A 21,998-nucleotide genomic window follows, 5' to 3' on the forward strand; every position below is an offset into this window, starting at 1 on the left:
CACTCTGATAATTGGTTTGAACTTTCCCAAGCTGACTATGGTGCCTAAACACATAATGCTGCTGCCATGTGACCTGCAGTCCCACAGAGACTGTTTCACACCGTGGAAGCAGCCATGAAGAAGCTGGGCCAGTATCTTTGTTTAAAATAATTTGGCTGAAAAACAACGCTTAAAAAAAAAAAAAAAAAACAGTACTGAATTATGAATCAATAAATAAAAGAATTAATAATTTAAAAAAAGAGTTACAGAAAATGCTTAATATTTGTTATGTGGCTTGATTTTTTCTGTTTATTCCTTCCTTTCTTTCTTTCTTTTTTAACCCTGGAGGCTCTGATGTGAAAGGTACCCTGTGACGTCAGTGTCCCATTGAATGAACCAAAACATGGCGGCTGCCATGGAGCTGAGATGCTGGGGAGGAGACTGGGGTTTGCCTTCTGTTCACACCGAGTCCCTCATAGTTCTGGTAAGCTCACAGCCTGTTTACAAACACAACACGCTCAGTGCACCTGGAGCCGCTTTTAAAACGGCACGTCACGTCTCCGGTTTGCTTTGCGTCTCCTCTCTTGTCCTTTGTGGTTAGCCTCCGTGCTAACTTACCTGCTGCAGCTTGCCTGGTAAGTTAGCCGCATCGATGTGCAGGATAGAAAATACCAGCGTGTCCAGCTGGACTTCATGTCCCAAGCACAGAGTCACGGCTGTGCTGGTTGCAGGGTTTGTCCTTCATGTGTAGCTGGCTGTCATAAGTCACTCCCATTGTTTGAAAAGCTGTGATCTCTCAAGGTCAGCTGGTTGAGCCTCGGATTTAAAAAATATTTATATTTTCAGGTGTATTTGAAGGATTTTCGCTAAAAAGCTATAGATGATAGCTAACCTGATAACACCTTCCGAAAATGAACATTTTTTTGCTGCTAACATGTTATCTGTCATTGGGTGCTCTTGCCACAAGGTGACACTTTTTCTTAGTTTAAATGTCAGATTTTAATGGAATAATTTTGTGACTCTGATGGCTTTAACAGCCTTACAATTTAATCGTACGAAGAAGCAGGACAGAGTGTGCCCTCTTCATTTCTTCTTGAACCTTTTACTCAATTTAAAAACAGAAGTTTTAATGTAGTTTAATGTTTTTGGAAGCAAATGTGGAATTTCTTTGTTTTGAATGCATCATTTTGTTTTGGCAAACCTTTCTTGATTTAGAAAATAATTATGTATTGATTTAGTTATGGTTTAGTTATAGTATGTTGTGATTTGCTGTTTTGTGTTTGTGTGTGTGTTGTAGATCATTGTAAACACTGAAAGTGACTTTCTTTTACTAAAAGGTTTTTGCAGCTGGGTCTCTTCGATTCAAATCATCAAATACGCCTAAACATTTTATGGTTCAAAGTTTGAACATGTATAATGACCAGTTTGAAACTTGTGCTTTGTGTTTCAAGACATATTTTTGTGAAAACTGGTGCGTCAACCCATTTAAAAAAAGTCTGAACCAGTGTTTGAACATGAATATCTCAAAAACTCTGTGTGAATACTGATTAGCTAAAATCTGAAAAAACTAAAGCTGTCCTGTATACTCTCATATTTGAGCATACACTAAAAAAACTTCACATTTCAAAAGACAACTAGTGAAAATTTCTGAATGCAATCAAGTTACATTTCACTATACTGCTAAATAAAACATGTATAGTATTTTTTATTAACACTAAACTTTTAGTCACAAAACATTATTTTGATTCCACTTTCATGATGGATTGAACAAATATGCCAAGTTGTACCGAAAAAACACCAAAAAAATCAATTGATAGTTTAATCTGAATAGAACAAAAATAGATATCGGTATCTGCCCCAGTTTTTTAAAAGATGGGGGAATGACACACCTTTACAATAGTCCCCTGTAGCCCTAACCTTTGCACCTGCTGGTCTTTATTTTGATGCCTTTTAAATTTTTCTTCTAATTTTTGTTATTTTATTTACGTTTTCTCTCTTTCTCTGGAGCTGTTGAAGGTGAGCGCTGTAATCATAGTGTCCCTGTGCCAAATTAGAATTTGCAGTCGATGCCAAAGTCCTGCTTGATTGCGGCGAGCTTTCATCTGTACTACAAGACTGAGATTGTGTAAAACTTTGATTAAAGTGTCACAGTCCTGCACTGTGGCTCTAAAAAGTCTAGTACTCATCTCCCTGAAAGTAGTTGTATCCTGTAGTACTTTTGCTCTTAGATCATTTGTTCCAACATAACATTACATTTGAACTATAAGTGATATATTTTTTTAAAACCTTCCCTAACCCGTGTTTTCTTTCAGGCATACACCAAGTTTTCTGGGGCAAAAGTTGCAGTTTCTCCAATAGACTGGACATGGAAAACAATTACAGGTGGGCTGCACCCTCCCATAAACACAGTCTTACAGTTTTAGGCTCTGCATGCCTTAAACAGAGAATCAGTAAACCCATAAAAGAATATATAACTGTACATATAGTTATAAAGAATGCATAATTCATGCATTCTTTTAAAATATTTGTATCTGTTCATGCATCTTAAATTAAATAAATATTTACTTATTGAAAACTCAAAGATCTGTGAGTTTCTGAACCACGCCTTTTGATCTCTGCAGCACACTTGCAAAGGTTTTGCGACTGCATCTTGCACGGTTGTGGCACAGACTTAACAAACTCTTCCGTGTAAACGCCTGCCAGAGTACTCAGAGCCATCTCTGGGGCAGTTCTTCCCACAGTTTATTTCTCGAGAGACTGCATTTTTCCTTGATAGCACGCACACACACGATTAAAGCATTACCAGCCTCCCCGTTGTGGCCGGTAAATGTAAATTACATTGAGCATGATGAACTTGATTGTCTTTAATAAGACATTAGTCAGTTGTAATATCCAACTTTAATGTGTGTTTTCTATTAATCACAGTGACTGTCCCAGAATTGCTTTGTGGCGACACTGCAGTTCAAGAACCAACACAAATTCTTAACTTTCTGAGGAAACAAGTGAGTGTGCCTGCTTCTTCAGCATGTGTCCTAAACTGTTTAGCCAAATCTATAAATCTCTCCATCTATTTTTTTTTTTTTTAAACAGAGGTTTAATGCAGACTATGAGCTGACAGCCAGACAAGGAGCAGACACGATGGCCTACATCGCTCTGCTGGAGGAAAAGCTGCGACCAGCTCTGGTAAGTCTTTCCTTTTGCTGTTTCCCTGGCGACATCTGGTCGTAAGCTAACAGGGTGATGTCTGCGTCCCACAGCTGCACACGTTCTGGGTCGATGCAGAAAACTACTCCAATCTAACACGGCCCTGGTTCGCCTCACGCTCGCCGTTCCCGCTGAATTTTCTCGTACCAGGACGTCTCGCCAGCGGCGCCCTCTCCCGCATCCTTCTAACCACAGGAGAGGCGCCGCTGCACAGAATCTCTGAGGTGGAGGGAAAGGTAAACGCCGCTCTGTACCGATGCATCGCTTAGACACAGTTTAAACTTCGCCTGGAGTGAGATTCTGTTTTTTCAGAGCTGTAAATGTGTCTCTCTCTCTGTGTCCTGTAGATCTACAGTGATGCTAAAGAGTGCCTGAACTTGCTCTCCTACAGACTGGGAACAGCTAACTTCTTCTTTGGCAACTCGTGAGTTCTCCAGTGTTTGCATACTTTTTGTGTTTAGTTAGAGAAGCATTCATACACTCCACAGTTAGACTGCTATGGGGAAGCAGAATATACTAAAAAAAACCCTGAAAAACTCGCATAATTCTGATTTATTTGACTTTTTATCTTTGCTTGTCCTTGGATTGCAATTCAGCTGAAAACCTATTAAAAATGAATACATGGAATAAACAAAGTTCTTTATTCTTTAGTCCTTCACCTCTGTAGGTTTTCTGGGTGTTTACCTGGAGTGGTCTTCACCAGGTGTTTATTGGCTGTCCTCTCTTTCTCCTCCCTTTGGAGGCTCCATGTGAGGGCTTGACCGGTGATGATCAACACTGGTTCTTGTAGCGTGCTCGATTCATGGCCTTTCATTACGCTCTGGTAGCATGTGTCAGCATTTTAGCCCAGAATTGAGTGACCACCGGCCTGAGCTTCCACCACATGAGCCTGCAAGTGCTGATGAGGACAGATCCCATGTTAGCTTATTTTATGTATTTTATGACTATTGTTCCTTTTATTAATTGTGTTTTTTGTAAGGTGACCTTGGGTTTCTGAAAGGCGCCCTCAAATAAAATGTATTATTATTATTATTGTTAGCTCATATATAGAAGTCTGGTTACAACTTTTACTCCTTTGTGATCGCTCTTTTTAATAAAATACTTTTTTCCCATCATCCTGGCTCAAGCTGAATTAAACACTGTGTGAGTTTAAGTTTTTAGGAAGGAGAAAAACAACATCAGAAATGTTTTATCACAGCAAAATGTTTTATTTTAAACATCATTTTTGTTTTCCATAATTTGTCATGAAGGCGAAATTTTAAATGAGAAGTTGATTAATCTCACAGCTCTATTTTGTGCAGGGAAACAGCAACAGAATTTTGCTTTACAGATTTTCTGATTGAGGGTTTATAAAGACCTTGTATAAGTCAAGTCCTGACATGTCTGAGTGTATGTTTCTGTACATGTGTGTGTTTGTGCTCTTAGGCCGAGCAGTCTGGATGCCTTTGTGTTTGGTTTCCTGGCTCCCCTTCATAAAGCCAGTCTTCCCAGCAGCCCTCTGCAGAGCCATCTCAGACAGCTGGATAACCTTACAGGCTTCTGTGACAACATCCTCGCAGTCTACTTCAGCTCGGACCACCTTTGTAAGATTGCTGCACAAGCTGGTAATACTCTATAGTGGTTATAGCTTTTACTTGTAAGCGCTTGAAACAACTAACATCTTTACACAGAACATCATCAGCACTTTCATTCTTCGCACATATTTCTTTCTTCTCTTTCTTCTGTTGGTTTTACTTCTGGGTGTTAAATGGTCTAACACGGCTCCTGTTCCACTCACTGTCTGCTTTCTACTTTTTCCTCTTCTTCTTCGGTCTGTGCTCCCTCGCCTGATCTCTCTCCAGGTCCTCTCCCACCTGTTCAGGAAACAATGGATGCCAACCTCCAGAAACTAACTCAGCTTGTAAACAAAGAGTCCAATCTGATAGAAAAGGTGCTTCTGCTTTCCTTTTTCTCTTCTTTTGCATGGGTTCATAGTTGCTTTCTGCAGGTACCATCTCAGTCGTGTTTATGGTGTGTTTTCATTTCTCGCTTGTGCTTGTGGGCACTAACTAAACTGTACATCCTTTTTGCTGTAGATGGATGACAACCTGCGCAGCAGCCCACAGCACAAACCCCACAGACCAGAGCCCAAACCCAGTTTGTCCAGTGCAAAGAGCTCTACTCCTGCCTAACACCTGACCTTTAAATCCTGCTCCATCTCTATGAATCGCAGAGCAGTGCCCTAGACACATAAGATGCTGTTCAGAACATGACTCTAAAAAACAAAAACAAACAAAAAATGAATGGAAGCATAACTATATAAATACAAGAGGCTATTTTAAGATAATGATGAGAGATTTTGTTTGGAAGAGAAGTGACAGTGCATGTGAGGCTTTAAAAAAAAAAAAAAAAAATGAAGTGTGCATGTATGTGGTCAGCGATGGATTGCTGTGAAGTGGTGCTTAATGAGAAAGACACAGAAAGTTCAAAGAAAAAGTCCAGCAGGGAAAATCAGCAGCACAGTTTAACCTCTGAATGTGGACCACTCGGCAGATTTTCTTTTAACCTTTTCACTCTATTTTTGTTTCGTTTAAAGGGCACCTTCGAGACCTTGGTCACTACAGTAGAGCACTTTTAAGCTAGAGCACTTAACATGTTTTACCACCAAGGATCTCTTTAAGTACCTTGCTCGTGTCCACTTTAAAATGTTCCATAAATTCTGTAAACATTTGAATGGGTGTAATGTACAGTATGTGCGCGGACATGATTATAAGAGTAACTTATTTAACTTTGTTTCAGCTCCTCTGCTGTGTACAGAGTGTACAGTTGTAAATATTGTTATGAGGATAATCAATGAAATTGACTTCCTGTTTCCTCTAAAAAGGAGCAGCTTATTCAAAATGTTGTTGCTAGACACACGAAGGTAAGAGAAGCGACATCCATGCATTATATTTGTGTGTGACCCGAGGATCATGTTTTTTTTTTTTTGTTCACGATGTCATGTGGCTGTAAGAAAATACTCACTTCTGCTGTTGCTTTTGTTTTCTTCTTTTCCACTACCATTTTCACTCAGTTTTGTTTCAATTTTGTGCTGCTATAATTTCCTGTGCCACAGACTGAAAGGGTTGGAAATGTCTCATTAGTTATCTTGGTATTTTTTTTTAAACACTATAACTTGGACCACAAAGTTAGAAATTCCCTCTCTTCACCTCAGACCTTCAGAAACTCACTTCATGGCTGCATGCCCTTGAAAGCACCGTGCTCTGAAACAGATGTGCTGCGGGGGGGGGATGCTGGTCAGCCGTCTTGTAAGGACCATAAGGGAAAAGTGTGCCTTCATGACTTCTCGTGTCTTGTACAAGTGTCAACATGCTAACTGTGTCCTTCATCATTTTGATACATGTATCCAAAATTATATTTGTAATTTCTGTTGCTCACAATCTGTAAGTGTCTATTAAATTACATATATAATAAAAACAGTTTCTGGCTTTTTTTTTCTCCCAGTATTGTTGAATATTGTGGCGTAATTGAACAATAGTCAAAATGTCCTCTAACACCAGACAAGAACTTTCTCACAGACTCTCGCCATCCTGTTTAATTTCTGAATGCTGAACTTTCCTCCATCCTTAAACCAAGCCAACGCATCAAGGCATGCTTTTGTGTTTTTCCAGTAACATTTACAGAAAATTTCTCTGTTGCCTGCCGTACCTCTCTGACTGTGTGATCATTTGTTTAGATGTTGGGAGGATAGAGGGCTCTTTGTCTGGTTTTGGCCTTGAGCCTGGAAAAAATTAATCGCAGAGAAAGCTGAGAGGAAACGACGCATACTTGACTCCAGGTATTGTCCAAGTCAGTCACATGAAGGCGAGTATCCTGCTCAGATTTCTCCTGGATGGTTTGGGAAGCGGGTGCAGTAGCTGGAAATAAATACCACATTTTGGATCTGTTAGAAATTTCAGTCATCTTCTGCCTTTCTGTGCTGGAACAATATGTTTGTCAAGTAATATTAAATAGCATCAAGAAAAATCTGGTGGCTCCAGCAGAGTGTTGTCCACCACAGGAAGGCTGTCCCTCTTCAGAGGGCTTTTCTCCAGGTTCCAGCCGAAGAATCCAGTACATCACATGGAGCATCTGGTCATTGATGTGTTGCATGTGTGTACCCTCCACATTTCTGCTCCCTCCCTCTTTCCATTTTCCCAGAAATGATAAAAGGTGTCAGAGGTGAGCAAGAAGGGGGAAAGGGTGTGATTGCCTGGAAAATAATGACGCAATAACTGCAAATGTCCTCTCCAAAAGCATGTAACTGTGATGACCGCTTGTGGCTCACAAACCTGCTTATAAAAGGGGATTTGAAAGTCTAAATGGAGTAACAAATATACATGGGTGGAAATAAGATCTTTAGGACAAACACCAAAAAAGAAAAAAAGCTTGTCTGGAAAATAATTCGATTTCAGTTTCTTTTTGTGGTCATTTGGTTCAGATCAGGTTTACAGTTCTCTCCTAACTTCCAGAAAGATTGTTTTTAAAAAAGACAGTAAGACAGTAATACAGTAATACACAAAGGCCCCCTAGTGGTGACATATTATTAGGAAAATGAGTCAAAACACATCTGCAGCACAGAGGTGCTTGGTTTAAATGAAGGGTCCTTTCTATGCGGAGTTTATGTAGAGCTTCCTCCGACAGTCCCTGCAACACACTGGTGTCCTGTCCAGGGTGTACTCTGCCTCTCTGTGACAGCTGAGACAGGCTTCATCAAACCCTGAACCTGATAAGGGGAGGATGGCTGGATGGTAAATGAGTCAAACCAATTAGTTCAGTTGAGCAGATAGAAAAATAATCATGTTCTTTCAGACCAGAAAAATCCGTTTTTACAAGACAGAAGAAGAAAAACAGCTGATCTACATTTGTTGACACTCGCACATAAGAAACAAAGAACTGATTGCATCTTTTTAAAAAGGTTATTTACACAAAACAAACATATTCACATTATGAAACAGTTTAAAAAGTGCCACAGTGTATGTTTGGAGACACAAACTCAGTCCAAAACTTTGTGGTGACAAAAAAACCTCAAGTAATAATTTGTTGAAGGACTAATTATGCAGTGGTTGTGTTCGGACGTCTATATGTTATTAGAGCATTTACTAACAGCATCTGTGATAAAGGGATTGAATGAACAGGGTGAAATTAGAAAAACGTCTACAAAAACAGTAAAAGATTGTCACATGTTTGGTTCAGAATTATAACATTTTTCACATTACATTTTTCATTCATGCTCATCAATGGGGGAAATAAATCAAAGCACTTAATTTAAATCCATTTATATGAAATAGAACCTCTATTTTTTAAATTGACAGTGTCCTTTTTAGGTATTTTTTTTTTACCTAGATACATATATAATTTGAATTCAATTGCAGAAAACTAGCTTTTAAAGCTTTATGTGGTTGAAGTACTGATAATAATAACTTAGATTTGTATTCCACCTTTCAAGAAACCCAAGGATGCTTGAAGTGATCGTTCTTCCGTCAGCTAACAACACACAAACCCATATATTAGCTTTAGAGGAATCATCTCTTCTACATTATTCTTCAACATTTTAAGAGTCCATCGTGACCTGTAAACTCTCCACTGTGTTAGGCTACTAGCAGAGCTAGCTGTCCTTGGTAAACTCCGGCACCATCGGCACCATGCTGAGCTCCAGGCTGCCAGGTAACTCCAAAGCCAGAGCGGGTTGGCATGGCTGAGTGAAGTTCTGTCTGAAGGTGCCTAATAACTGACCGCTTTGGGCATTGTAGAAAGACAGACGACCGAGCTGGTAGTCCAGGAGAGTGCCCACTCTGTCAGGCGTCTCAGTTACAAACACGCTGGACTGAATGTCATTATGGAGTAACTGATACCTGAAACTGGAGGGACAGAAAGACAGAGAAAAGTGGAAGTTAAAGACCCAAACTATCAGAAACATCACAGCAATGGGTGTAAAATTCCTTATGTTTACCCTGATGGTGAGGGAGTACACTGCAAACACCAGGACAGGCTGTTTTCCCCCACTGAGCTGTTTCTGTTGGCTGTGCTGTATGCCACTCCGAGCCTGTAGGCCGTACTTTGTGACACGCTGGTTTCCCAGTAATAGATCCCTCGTGCTGGTAGCAGCTCACCAAGGATGGATGGACACCTTTAGGACACGATGATTTTTAAAAGAGTTTTCCTAATAAGGTCTACTGGATGTGTTCTTGGGTTACACTTACTGTGTGTCTGTGAGCGAGGCGGTTTTGTGTGCATCCTGGGAATAGTGCAGAGTGGTCTGGTTCTCTGAGAGCTGGAGAGCAGGATGAGCTGATGCCTTCAGCAGGTGGAACCTCGTCCCTCAAGACAAAAGTAACAGAGAGTATAAAAACATAAGCAGGGGAGCAGAAATTCTGTAGGGTGGTTGTACACCTGTGAACATAAAATCATCATAATCAAGATTTCCGTGGACTATTCTTTTTACCAATTTAAATTAACTCTACCGATTCTGCCAAGTAGAGTAGTATTCAGTCAGAATTATACCAGAAGCTTATTGATGGCTACCAAAAAACATCTCTTGGGTGCAACTTGCTAAGCCTGCATGCATACTTTTGACCCTGTGTGGATTAGAGAAAAAACAAAACAATTCTTGTTTTCTTGTAAGGCATTAAAAATGTATGCTGCACAATCATTACAGCCTGGAAAAAGAACAATACAAAGTAATCTAAAGCACCACATTACTGTACCATTCATGCCCATGATGTCATGTGCATCCTTTAAATTTCTAAACATGATTTGTGAAGTGTGTGTTCTTGATACCTTTTGTGGAAATAAGTGCAGCCTCGCTCTGTTCACTGGCCCCAGCCTCATTCACAGCTTTGATGTAAAACAGGTAATTCTCACTGGGCTGCAGGAGAATCTTTTGCTCACAGGTTTTGATACCTGAGATGGATCTGGGAGTCACATCAGCAAAAATATATGCACAAACAAACATTTTACATAAACATCTAGTATAGTAACACGTGTCAGTGTGCTTACCGGTCTGGTTAACACCCACCTGAGCCCTTCTCCTTCCAGTTCATACTGTCGGCAGTACTCCAAAGTGTAACTCTGTCCAGGAGCCCGTTCTGCTGAGCTCCACCTCAGAGTAGCTGAATCCCACAGGATGCTGCAGCGCTCTGTGTCAATCACTGGCACTGAAGGAGCTGCCAGAGAGAGACAACTAATGAAAAGTACACCTTTATGGTTTTGCAGGACTTTTCTTGCTTTGTCTGTAAACTACAAACAGCCAGATTGCTTCCAAGCACATTGTCTTAATATAGCAGAGGAGAAATCTGAATTCTGTCAAGCATGTCAGGAAAAAATGAAAGCAGTTCTTCAACTTTTTTATCAGACAACAGATGTGTTGCTATAAGTCCGGCGTGCAGACTGACCAGTTCTGAAGGTGAGTCTCTCGCTGGGCAGAGAGCAGCCTGTATAGTTGACAGCCATCACCCAAACCTTGTACATCTTGTCAGATTCTAGGTCCTCCAGGACACAGTAACTCTCCTTTACTGTCACACGGTACTCCTCTGACACAGCTGTGGACCACAGCAGATATAAAACACCTCAAATGTAACCCTGAAGACAAACATCTCCTTACATTTATATACTCAGGAACCTTTTAATTTGTTCACTGTTCAACATCATTATTTTTTAAAAAGATCTACAACTATTAGTCTTCCACAATTTTTCAGTTTAAAAGACATCCTGTAAGTATTTACCGCCCTGTGGATCTTCCATGCAGTAGACCTGGAAGCAGTCTATGATATCTCCAGGGTTGACTTTCCAGTAAACTGTGACGCTGGTGCTGGTGGCTGAGCCCGGCTCCTGCGGCAGCAGTGTCGGCTTCTGGGGCACTGAGACACACACCAGGAAGCTTTATGCCACATATACGTACATGTGATATCACGAGATCTGCAAACACAGGGTAAGCTCACAGCAGACCCACCTGGGATTCCTTTTCGCTGAGCGAGGTTTGAGCTTGAAGTGTTGGCCTTGGCATAGTCCTCAAACACCAGCAGTCCCTTGGGACCCAGCTCCATTGTCGAGGCTGAATCCAGAGCTGCTGTAAGTCTGACCATAAACCACAACGTGAATCAGCATTAAAAGTGTGAGCGATCTGCTCACTTGTCCAACTTTATCATCCAGTTTCCCAGACATAGATTAAGCCTGAACCTAACCTAAAGAAAAATTCAGTGACGATCTCCATTATAAAGACTACATTTAATCCATGCCTGGGAAACGCAGCCTATATGTTATATATTTCTATGCTATGGTAGATCAGTTAGAAACCCTCACCCATGCTCACACCACATGGATCTTTATTTTGTGGCAATCAGTATAATTATAAAATCTGTCTTCTGATGATACTGACCTTCACACCTCTTGGCAAAACATTTTTGTGTTAAATTCATGTTTTTGGTTAAATAAATTAGCACTTTTGACTTTTTGTCACGGCTTCTTAGATATGTAATAATTAAACAAAAATTCACTCATGCATTTTAATATCGAGCATACTGGCATGCTCCACAGGTTAAGGTTCTGGAGGTCAAGCAGCATGCCAAACTGGTTGCCACTAAAGTCCTGGGAAACCACACTCATTCCCAAATCTTTAATTGAAAGCAAATTACCTTGCATGAATGTCTTCAGGCGACTAGTGGGGGGGCAGATTGAAGAAGATTTTATTAGAAATTTGACACAAACCCTCATGAGCAATGAACCAGAGGAGCTTCAGGACTCACGCTGGCCTCAGTCTCAGCCTCTCTGCTTGCGGTCTCCAGAATGGCCTTGGCCGAGTCAATGCTCTCCTGGAAGGAGACAATCTGATCATAGAGCTGCTCCAGCTTGGTCTTCTTTTCCTCCTCCATGCTGACAGACATGTTATTGTACTGCTCCATCACCACATCCATCATCTCCTTGTTCTGAGCCTTCATGGCCGCCTCGCTCTCTATGAACTGATCCTGAGCCAGACGAACAGCAAAGAGAGGCTTTTGATTAAACTCTACCACGAGCTAACAGTGCTGCTTAGAGCAACTAAAGCATGCTTTACCTCCACAGAGTTGTAGGCAAGCTCCAGCTCTGACACCAAGTCCTCGATGTTCTCCGATCTCTCCTGAAGCTCTGAGATCAAACCACTCAGCGACTCCTGTTTTACAAACACTTACAGGTTAAATGAAGCTTGTGCGTAAGTTCAGTAAGGAAGATCTGCAATCACTCATCTCCCTGCTTTCCTGGGTGTTCAGCTGCTTTTCTGTTCTTTACATCACTACTGCTTCCCCATCCTGTCAGTCTCAATACTGACATCATTACTCTAGTCCAGTCATCTTCTTGCCCACCTTCTTTGAGCCAATCAGCATCCACTTTGTGTGGTTTAAATCTGTGTTCTCGTCATTCTCCCTTTCAGACTCTCCTCCCCATCTCCACCTCACAGAGACCTCAGTTAAAGCTCCATCCAAGAAGGCTTGGATGTAGTCATCATCTTCACCACCAGCAGCATCTAGACTTCGGGGGGCTCCTGTCCTAAATCCTGTCAGTGCTGGGATTTTGTACCACCATCGTTAAAGTCTAATTGCTAAAAAGTTTTTCTGTCTCAATAAATGATGTTCAGTTCTTCCAAGTGATCTCTTCTTATTGAAATATCAGTTGTAAGCACTCTGACAATAATGCAAAGGTGCAAAGTGAAATATTTTGCATATGATGCCAAAGCTGAGCCAAAACTCTCTCAGAGTTTGTAACCTCAAAAGATTATAAAGTTTTAAAGAAAATCTAGCAGATAAACAAGAATACAGATCTCTTTGTGGGCTGGTATCTCTGCCAGGGTTTCACAGAAGGTGTTTCATCTTTCACAACATTATTAACCAACTGAAAACAACATGCTTTCTTTTTTACTCATTATAACAACTTCTCAGTTGCTCTGTTGAGTTCATATTCTTGTTTAAAGATTAAACAAATCCCTCCCGCAAGTTGTTACTATTCAGAGAGATAAAACGGGTTCATCCTGAAGTTAAAATACGAGTCTGCTGCAGCTTTAAGGAGAGCCATCAGAGACGCTATTCCAGGAAGAAGAGCAGCGGTGATCCCCTGTCACCGCTTCAGCACAAGCAGCTCACATTTAACTGGGTCAAGATGTGGCCACTGATCGCTCCCTGCTCTCTGCTTCTTGACACCGACCTCCTCACTGCTAAGAGTCAGAACAGGTGTTTGAAGGAGAATGTGTGAACATACCTGCACACACAACCCTGGGCCAGTCACACAGAGATAGCCTCTAGCTTTACCAACAACCAGACTTTAGTAATATGTCTGAATGTATTCAATTAAGATTTTTTTTCCCAAACAACAGCCACTTCTTTGAGTTATTAGCAATCATGACCACAGTATATTTTCAAAGCAGTAACTGTGGTCTTGAAAAGGTATTTCCCTTCACACTGCTGGCTCCATAATATTCAACCACAAATTATGGGCCCTGACATCTTAGTTCTAAATTAGTCTGCGGGTCAGCTGGCTAATGTTTTATGCTTAAAATAAGCCAGTCTTTATTTTTCTGAATGCCATGAATTTCTCATCTAAGAGCAGATTTATAACATTACAGAGCAGTTTAACACATGTTTGACAAACAGCCCCCTGTGCATGTAGAAGTGAAGCGGTGCAATGTAATTTCTAGCTTGGAGAACTGGACCGGACACGGGTTTGCTAAGTTTCCTTGGTGAGCATGCCAGGATCAATTTTCCTCCTCTGTGGAGTACTTGAATATACTGCACTTCTTGGTGCTGAAGTCAGACTTAGATTAGAGCTTTGCTCTTTTGATCTTTATGTTGTTTACTCTCTACAGCTGTCAATACTTCACATAAATATGGTGGATCACACATCACCAAGACCTGGTTCAAATATCAGCTGGAAATGACATTCAATCTTTCTTAAAATTGTTCCAACTTTCTCTTCATTTAAGTGCCAGAAGTTTGACATACCCCTCTCCTGTTGTCAGGTGTTTCCTGACAGACCACACAGAAAAGCCGAAATAACTTATCCCTTAGTGAGGCGTGTGTGTCTAGGCGTTTTCTCTGATTGTTGCAATAAAATGTGTCTTGAACCTTCAGCCTAAAAACACAGATCCGTGTTTGTTTACATTTTAATTTGAGGAAAAAGACTAAAATAGCTGATTGTTAGAAGGTTTCATTTCCACACGTGATGGCTGACCCTAAGCTCACCCAGAGGTACAGCGAGAGAGGAAAGCGCGCCTGTGTGTGTGTGTGTACGGATCGCATATCATTTTCTACGTGATGATGTCACACTGGACCTTTGCACCGATCAAAGCAGAGCATTGCATCACTACAATTCAATGTGCTTGGCTGCAGCCTGAGAAGTGGCGGCCTGTTGGCACTGAATGGAAATGTTGACTAATCTAAGACCAGTTTATTATAAACTAATGCCCGTAAAATGTGTGATGTTCATAACAAGAGTTCATAACACTGGTGAGATGTAGGATAATGAGCTGCTATTTGATTGCAGTACTCGTCAGTCATGAGTGTGGTTTTTGTGCTGTGTCAGCAGCTACATGTTTGAATGATGAAACAGTCGGGAGCCACTTTGACCTTCTAGAACCAGAGAAAATAAAAAATTTTGATTTGATTTTACGGTATAAAAACTGGTGTTCTGCTTTGTTCAGTTCATGATGCTGTGCCACTTTTTGTATTGCACTCTATATCGTAGTTCAGAAAGGAAACTATATCCTGACTACTGCTCTTGGCTTTGTTTTCAGGCTTTAGGAAATAACCACTGTAGGCTAGGTAACCCCTTACAGGCTGTTTTAGACAAAATCAGGTGAGGTACCATAGAGAGCAATTACATCAGCATTAGTTGTAGGATGTAGGTCCTATCCCAGCTGCTATAGGGCGAAAGGCAGCACAATCTGGACAGATGGCCGTTCAAATTCACACCAAGAGGTAAATTAGAAACATCAATAAACCTAACCCCGTGAACTGCATGAACCAGAGAGAACCAGACATGCAAACTCCACACAGATAGTGCTAACCGCTGCTCCACTATGCTGCCCTGCGTGTGTAGCTGTGCTTCAATATTAGATTACCTTTATTTCTTCGTAAGCCGTATCCACGGCAGTCACATCGTGGCTGTGATGCTCTCCAGACATGCAGTCTTTCTCTGACATCAGAAGTCCACAGGTGAGACAGAACCAGTCCATCCCCTGTAGCTCAGCAGCTAACTGGGCCTGCATTTCCTCCTCTGCGTCGATTATTTCATAGTCAGCCTCAATCATTTCTTCTTCTTCTTCTTCTGGGAAATAATCTACCTTCTCTACCACCATCTCTTCATCCTCTTCTTTCTTCAGAGTAGGCTGTGGTAATAGCCCAGCCACATCTCTCTGTGTTTCAGGTTCTGGCATCTCCTTTGCATCCTGTTTAGAAATCACTTCATATTCCATCTCAACATCAGGCACATCTGGGCGCTCTGCTAATCCCCAATCTTGCTCCATTTGTTGCTCAACATCCTCTCTGTGCAGATCAACATGTGGAACTAGATCTGCTTTAATAACGCTCGTTTCTTCCATCTCGTGAATCTCTGCCATCTGTTCTACGACTGTTTGTTCAGGATGTATTTCCTCTCTGTGCACTTCATATGAATCCTCTTGGGGAGTAAAGATGATTTTGTCTTCTTCTATGGGTCTCTGAATCTTCGCCTCCTTGGAGTCAGCTTCCTCTACAGGTGCAGGTGGCAAATAGTCCATATCGAAATCCTTCCTGGTTTGTTCTTCTGCAGAGGTTTCTGGTTCTACTTTGACTTCAGGCTCCATCATTGTTCCTTCTGCTGGTGCCTGAAGTTCAGCTGTGCTGTTAGACTCAGGGAGAGGAACCGTATCTTTCTCTGACCACTGGCTGATCTCTACATCCATCTCTACAGCTTCTCCTTTGGGGACGAGGAGGATTAGCTCATCACCTACGGTCACTATGTCTTGAACCAAAGTCCTACTGGTCTCTGCAGGTACTTTAGAGTTTGTTTTGTCTGATTCACCATCAGCCATGTCTTGTTGCTTCTGCTGAGTTTTAAGGGTTGCATGAAGTTTCTCATCTGCATCTGTCATGACTGCTTCTGAAACAGGCTTGGTTACTTCAATGGACGTGGCTGTGACCTCTAACCCTTCTTTATCCAACTTGTCCTCAGCAGTAGTTTCCCCTGTCAGAGGTTCGTGTCCTTCAGGAATACTTCTCACTTCCTGAAGATCAACACAAACTTGGGTTTGAATCTCTTTTTCATTCACTGCTTTTTCCGTTACCTCCACAACAGTGTGCACTGCAGCATCACAGTCTGTGATAACCTCAACGGGTCCAACATCTTCGGCTTCTTTGTGCTGTGACGCTGGTGTTTGAGCCGAGGGTTCAGTCAGAGTGAACGTTTCCTGTGTTACAGTCTCAGGTTCCTTCACTTCAGCTAAGTCCTCTGCTTTGGTTACTAGTTCTTCATCAGCAGACTCTATTTTGGTGTCAGAAACAACCTCCTCAGTCAAACTCATCTTCCAGGCTTCTGCTTGTACTTCAGATATATTGACCGCAGGAGGCACCTCGCTGCTTACAGGTGCTTCTATATCTGCACGCACTACAGGTGTCTTCTCATCAGTCTTTTCTAACACCTCCTCACAGCCATGCTCAGGTTCAGTGCAGCTTTGCTCACACTTTTTTTCTTCTTCTCTCTGATGACCCTCACTCTGTTGTGTGTGGTCTACTTTACAGTCCACCTGGGGAGTTTCAGGAAGTGGCTTTTCTGAGCTGCACTCAGAAGACTCGGTCTTGTCTGTCTTATCTTCAAGCTTCATTTGTTGATCTTCCATTTTTTTCTCTGGTGGTTTAGACTCTTGACCTGAATCTTCCGAGGTCACTCCTATAGTCTCCTCCTGAGTAGCCTCAGAGAGTTGCACTTCCTGCACCTCTGGTTCCTCCTTCTTTACCTTTTCTTTCTTTTCTTCTTCTGGCACTCGTATTAAACATCCTGTCATTTCAAACTTATTCTGCGGCCACATCATCCTTCCTTCGCTCTCACTGGCCACCGGCTCTGGTTGAACATCCAGCGTAGGAGATTCGTCTTTTAAAATGAACTTCTCCAGGTACCCATGTGCCTCCTCTGAATCTGACAAACGTCTCCTGTAAGACTTCTCAGATGCCACGCTCTCTGCCTCAGAGTATTCCTCATCACTCTTCCTCCTCTCACCCACAGCATCCTCGTAAAGGTCAGAGTACATGAAGGACATGGCAGTGGGTTCCTCCAGCAGGATCGGGTCAATGATCTTAGGAGGGCCAGGAGAGATAAAGATGGGCGTGAGAGTGGTCTCTTCACTCTCAAACAACACTGATCCGCTCCCCTTCATTGACCTCTGGCTTTCTCGTCTGCTTCTCATCCCTCCTCGGCTTTCAGTCTTGTCCTCTTCTCTCTGATGTAGTGCATCAGCAGGAAGTCCTTCTCCATAGAAGACCTCGTCAAGGTGTTCCCCAACTATATCTACGTCCGAAACAAACACGAAAGAGTCCTCAGATGCAGAGGGGGCGCCTGTGGTTGTTTCTCCAGCAGGCTTTTGTTCCTCAGCTTGGAGTTTTGCTGCATGCTGTTTAAACTCCTCCTGCAGCTCTGCTTGTTCTCCAGGAGCCACCACATCCAAAAGGGTAAACTTCTCGAAATAGTCAATGTCACTGGTGCTTTCTCTCTGAGTGGGTGTGTGTCCACGCTCTGTGTCTGCTGATGGCTGAGAAGAATCTTGCATTGAGGGCTGTGGAGAAATTAAAATCAGCATCTCAATCCAAAAAGTGCACTGTAACACTTAAACTGACAAATGAAACATAATAAAGATCAAAAAGTTCATTATAACAATCTTTCAAATGAAACAGAAAAGTACCTCCTGGTGTTCCAGTATTTCCTCCCCCTCTGGCAGGACTTGATTATGTTGCAACATCCACTCAATGTGATTATGAGACTTGATCTTTGGAGTCTGATCCAGATAAGACAAATTGTCCTGCAGCTCTGTACTCTCCTCCTCGTCCACAGTGGGTAGTTTAGAGGGGACTCTAATGTTAAGAATCTCATAGCCCTCTGAAATCAAACTAAAAAGCTGCTGATCTTTGCTTTTGATTTCCTCCAAGTCAGTCTCTGTTTTGCTTTTTTCCTGCTTGACATTGGGAAGTGAAACCTCTGCCATCTCCGGTCTCTCCACTCCTAGAGCTGAAGCCGATCTTGAGCTACCAGGTCGGCTCAGCCTGTCCCCGAGCCTACTGCTTCTTCCTCCAGACCTCGTCCTTCTGCGGACTACTTTCTCCTCATCAAAGACGATGGTGATCTTTCCTGCAGCTCCAGAGCCCTCCATGCTGTAAGCTTCAGAGGTGGAGCTCGTCTCAGAGGCCCACGGAGTAGAGCAGCGGCTAGAGGCCGTCTCCCAAACAATACCACTGTCCTCGCTCTGAACTGTTACCATCGAGAACGACGGATCCACCATTAGGCATTGGAGCTTGGGCTTCACCGATGGGTCCTGGACAACTTCTCGGAGACTGAAGGAGAGAGGAGTTGACAGAGTGAGAGGAATGAGGAGGGAGGAAGGAAAGGCATGAGTAAACAGTCTGACTGCAAGAGGAGATCTTTTTGGCACAGCTCATGGAAATATAACCTGAGGACAAAGCAATTAATCAAATCAAAACATATTCGAGCAACATTTTGGACCACCGAGGCAGCTGAGTTAATCTAAGATGAAAGCACAGTAACACCAGTTAATCTTTTCTCAAGATGATCACTTGAGATTTGCAGATCTCCAGCATTAGACCAGGTGTTTGGTGCCGGGCTGCCAGTGAGAGTGATGATCTGAAAAAAATAATGATCTGATGCGCTCTGAGCCATCCCTCCGGCTATGAATACACCAGAGCCCCCTGAAAGGTGACGTCCCAAGGCGTCATTCATGTAATATTAGAAAAGCGAAACCTGGCCTTCTGGGATGCATCCAACATATCAGTTTCTTCTACTATTTATGAAATGGGAAGAATAAGTAGAGGAAACTAGTATAAAAATGAGATGTAAAACATGGGGTGGTGAACAACATCGAACATTGATATAGCTGCCACACTGACACTTCTTTACGTGATTATTTAAGGCATTAAGTTAGATTAATGGAGATTAATGGAAACTAAATTGAGTTTATGTTTTCCAGATGGAGATGAGCTACATCTTCTCCTTTCCTTGTTTATAACAAATTATTTGATGTTAAGAAGCTCAGAGTCAAAGAGCTAACATTTTAAAAAATCACTCTAAAACAGGGATAATATGAATAAAAATGAGGTTATTCAGATTCTTTTTTTTTTTAAATTACCTGTTTTGTAGTTCTTCCAATTCATCTTCATCATCCTGGCTCATGACATCTGAAGCTTCACACTGAAACTCCTGCAGCTCCGTCATCTCCGAATACAGACTCTCACATTCGTCCATCTTGGTAATTTCCCCCAAATCTTCTCTTTTCAGCTCCAAGTATTGTTTTTTAGAGTCCTCCTGATGTTTTGAGCCACTCTGAATTGGGAGTCGGTCCGCCTGTTTGTGTCATTCTAAGTTGGGAGATGTCCATCTGACTCAGCGAGGGACAGAAATAGACAGAGCCGGGAATGAAAAGTGGGGAGTCAAGCAAGACAAGGGCAAAGCAATTGGTGGGAGTGCATATCAGTAGAGACTGAGTCAAACACAGCGAACATTAAGAATTTAGAGTTTCAAAATTTTAAAAAAGCAATGTTTCATTGCACCTTTGTGTGTGCCAGTGGCAGCTGACAGAGGCAATATGACTTTAAGTTCAAAATCCCCTTCCCCCAGTTAAATATAGGCCATGTGCTGAAACACTACGCCTGCCACCCTGCTGCTGGTGGCAACACACACGCACCCACATATCTTGTAAGCTATCTAACCGCTGACCAGAACTATACAGGAGTCATAAAACAAGTTGTAATAGGGCGTCAAACCATAGAACAAAAAGCAAGTGGCACACTGCTGCCAGAGGAGGCTGCAAATAATATAATAAAAAAAGATCATAATTTCTCTAAAGAGCTTTAGAAAAGATTATACGCATAAGCTCATGAAGGGTGAGGGTGAATAAACTGCATTACTTTGAGGAAACCAAAGATCACGACTTGTCACATCCATGGATATGATTGTTCCAAGTTAAGCAGAGCGCATGTGGATTGATGCAGAATAAATAAAATATTGTATTACTGGTTAATGATAATACAATATTGAATGGTTGCATCATTGTGCTTGGGAAATTCTCTTAATACAGCTGAGCAAAAGTCTTTTAAGCCTTATATTTTGCTAAGAAAATGGGAAATAAATGCAGAGATTTTCTGTCCAAGTGTGCTTTGATTCATTTGTTGTGTTTGTGATCATTTTCATGCTGAAAAATTAAGCTGTTGCCAATCAGATGGTTTCCAGATGGTGTTGCATGGCTGCTTGTCTGTGTTCAAAAGATCCCCCAACACCGACTGAAATGACCCTCCACTGTGTTTTACAAACGCTGTAGACCCTCAATGTTGTACCTCTCTCCTGAACTCCTCTGTGCATATTGATAACAACTTGGAACTTGAATGCAAAATTTCTAATTTTTTACCTGTTGCCACAGATTTGCAAATTCATGGTTATGTTCATTTGGCATAGCTCAGCCTTTTCCCCGTTTCCCTTCCTTATGGTTTCTTGACATTCACTAGAGCACTTCTGATAAAGCTTTAGTGATCAGTAGATGTATAAACTGAAGGGCCAGATGCATTTCTCACATGGCATTGAAATACTGTTAGTCTGTTGTAGATATATTCTACTTTGATCCTGTCCATTTTCATCAAAACTTTTAAGGCCACAATGAACACCATGCTGAAATGTGCCAGTATTGATTCAGTCTTTTCTAAATTGTCTGTTTTAAGTAGACACAACACTGGTTCATCCCCTAAGGTAGGTGTGATTTTTAATGACTCACATATCAGTGTTAAGTCAATAAACAACATTAAAAAAAAGAACCGGAGGGAAAATGGATGAAAAAGCAGTAAATGTTCAAAAAAAACAAAAAAAACAAAAAAAAACCCTTGAAAGACCTCCAGAAAACCTGGAGAACTATTGCTCAAGAACATCTGGCTCCTCAGAAAGAAAATATAAAGAAATAAACGGTGTCTCCAAAACATTTGCAAGGTATTTATAGAAAACAAAGTCCTTAAACCTTAATTTGCTGGTTACATTTTCAAATGGTCTGACATGTGATTACAAACAACACCTCCCCACCCCCCAAAAAGAAGCCCGTGTACAATTTAAACTGATTTTGGCGCTTCTATTTGCATAGCCAAGATTTTAGTGGACTTCACATGAAGCTCCAAAATATACATTGAAAACAATCATACATCTTTAGAGATTTTTTTTTTTTTTAAATAAACATTTAAAAGTCAGTAATTCACAAAATGTACAAAAAGAGGAAAGAAAAGACAAATTTACACAAAGTGTAAATTCTTTAAATAACCTATGTATAAGTAATCCAAACATGAGTGGATAACAGGCGTTTTGCCCAAATAAATCAAGTACATTGCTAAAATGACACTGCACAGCCTTTACACCAGACAATGAGTTCTTGATGCAGGACATATGGACCAGTTATTACAGGAAGGGGGGGAAATCTAGAGTCTGGCCTCTTTGCAGCCCTCGAGTGACTTAAAAGTACCCTTATCGTGCTTTGGGGGTTTCCTTAAGTCTGTTGAAAGGTTTGTGTGCATATAAAAGGATTGCAAAGTTATAACAGCCAA

The 21,998-nt window shown here is 41.5% G+C and overlaps 2 protein-coding genes across 4 annotated transcripts; one reads left to right on the plus strand and one right to left on the minus strand.

Moving 5' to 3' along the window:
• Positions 1-330: 330 nt before the first annotated feature.
• Positions 331-6,605, plus strand: mtx3 (metaxin 3). 3 transcript variants are annotated; one of them, XM_085181245.1, is made up of 9 exons: positions 331-463; positions 2,292-2,361; positions 2,905-2,981; positions 3,070-3,162; positions 3,237-3,419; positions 3,531-3,607; positions 4,609-4,766; positions 5,025-5,113; positions 5,259-6,605. In XM_085181245.1, exons 1-9 carry the CDS (start codon positions 371-373, stop codon positions 5,352-5,354), a joined length of 936 nt encoding a protein of 311 aa, XP_085037371.1. In that variant the 5' UTR covers positions 331-370; the 3' UTR covers positions 5,355-6,605. The 3 variants fall into 3 exon arrangements, with proteins under 3 accessions (XP_085037371.1, XP_085037369.1, XP_085037372.1); XM_085181243.1 differs by having other exon boundaries at positions 4,609-4,787; positions 5,259-6,603; XM_085181246.1 differs by lacking the exon at positions 5,025-5,113 and having other exon boundaries at positions 332-463; positions 4,609-4,787; positions 5,259-5,306.
• Positions 6,606-8,014: 1,409 nt separating this feature from the next.
• On the minus strand, positions 8,015-21,916 carry cmya5 (cardiomyopathy associated 5). The gene is made up of 14 exons (XM_085181226.1): positions 19,553-21,916; positions 18,098-18,743; positions 15,287-17,971; positions 12,254-12,349; positions 11,946-12,164; positions 11,835-11,857; positions 11,153-11,277; positions 10,926-11,060; positions 10,596-10,742; positions 10,220-10,367; positions 9,982-10,115; positions 9,405-9,522; positions 9,155-9,331; positions 8,015-9,062 (listed from the first exon to the last, which is right to left on the minus strand). Exons 1-14 carry the CDS (start codon positions 19,666-19,668, stop codon positions 8,810-8,812), a joined length of 5,022 nt encoding a protein of 1,673 aa, XP_085037352.1. The 5' UTR covers positions 19,669-21,916; the 3' UTR covers positions 8,015-8,809.
• Positions 21,917-21,998: the final 82 nt, after the last annotated feature.

Source organism: Neolamprologus multifasciatus, chromosome 12 (genome assembly GCF_963576455.1).
Source record: "Neolamprologus multifasciatus chromosome 12, fNeoMul1.2, whole genome shotgun sequence".
Taxonomy (NCBI): Eukaryota; Metazoa; Chordata; class Actinopteri; order Cichliformes; family Cichlidae; genus Neolamprologus; species Neolamprologus multifasciatus.

Excerpts from the sequence above, each read along its gene's own strand:
- mtx3 (XM_085181243.1), top strand. The coding sequence starts at position 371 with ATGAACCAAAACATGGCGGCTGCCATGGAGCTGAGATGCTGGGGAGGA. Across the intron at positions 464-2,291 it reads CCGAGTCCCTCATAGTTCTG|GCATACACCAAGTTTTCTGG; the intron begins GTAAGCTCACAG and ends GTTTTCTTTCAG. Across the intron at positions 5,114-5,258 it reads AGTCCAATCTGATAGAAAAG|ATGGATGACAACCTGCGCAG; the intron begins GTGCTTCTGCTT and ends TTTTTGCTGTAG.
- cmya5 (XM_085181226.1), bottom strand. The coding sequence starts at position 19,668 with ATGGACGAATGTGAGAGTCTGTATTCGGAGATGACGGAGCTGCAGGAG. Across the intron at positions 18,744-19,552 it reads TTGGAAGAACTACAAAACAG|TCTCCGAGAAGTTGTCCAGG; the intron begins GTAATTTAAAAA and ends TCTCTCCTTCAG. Across the intron at positions 9,523-9,981 it reads TGCACTTATTTCCACAAAAG|GGACGAGGTTCCACCTGCTG; the intron begins GTATCAAGAACA and ends TTTTGTCTTGAG.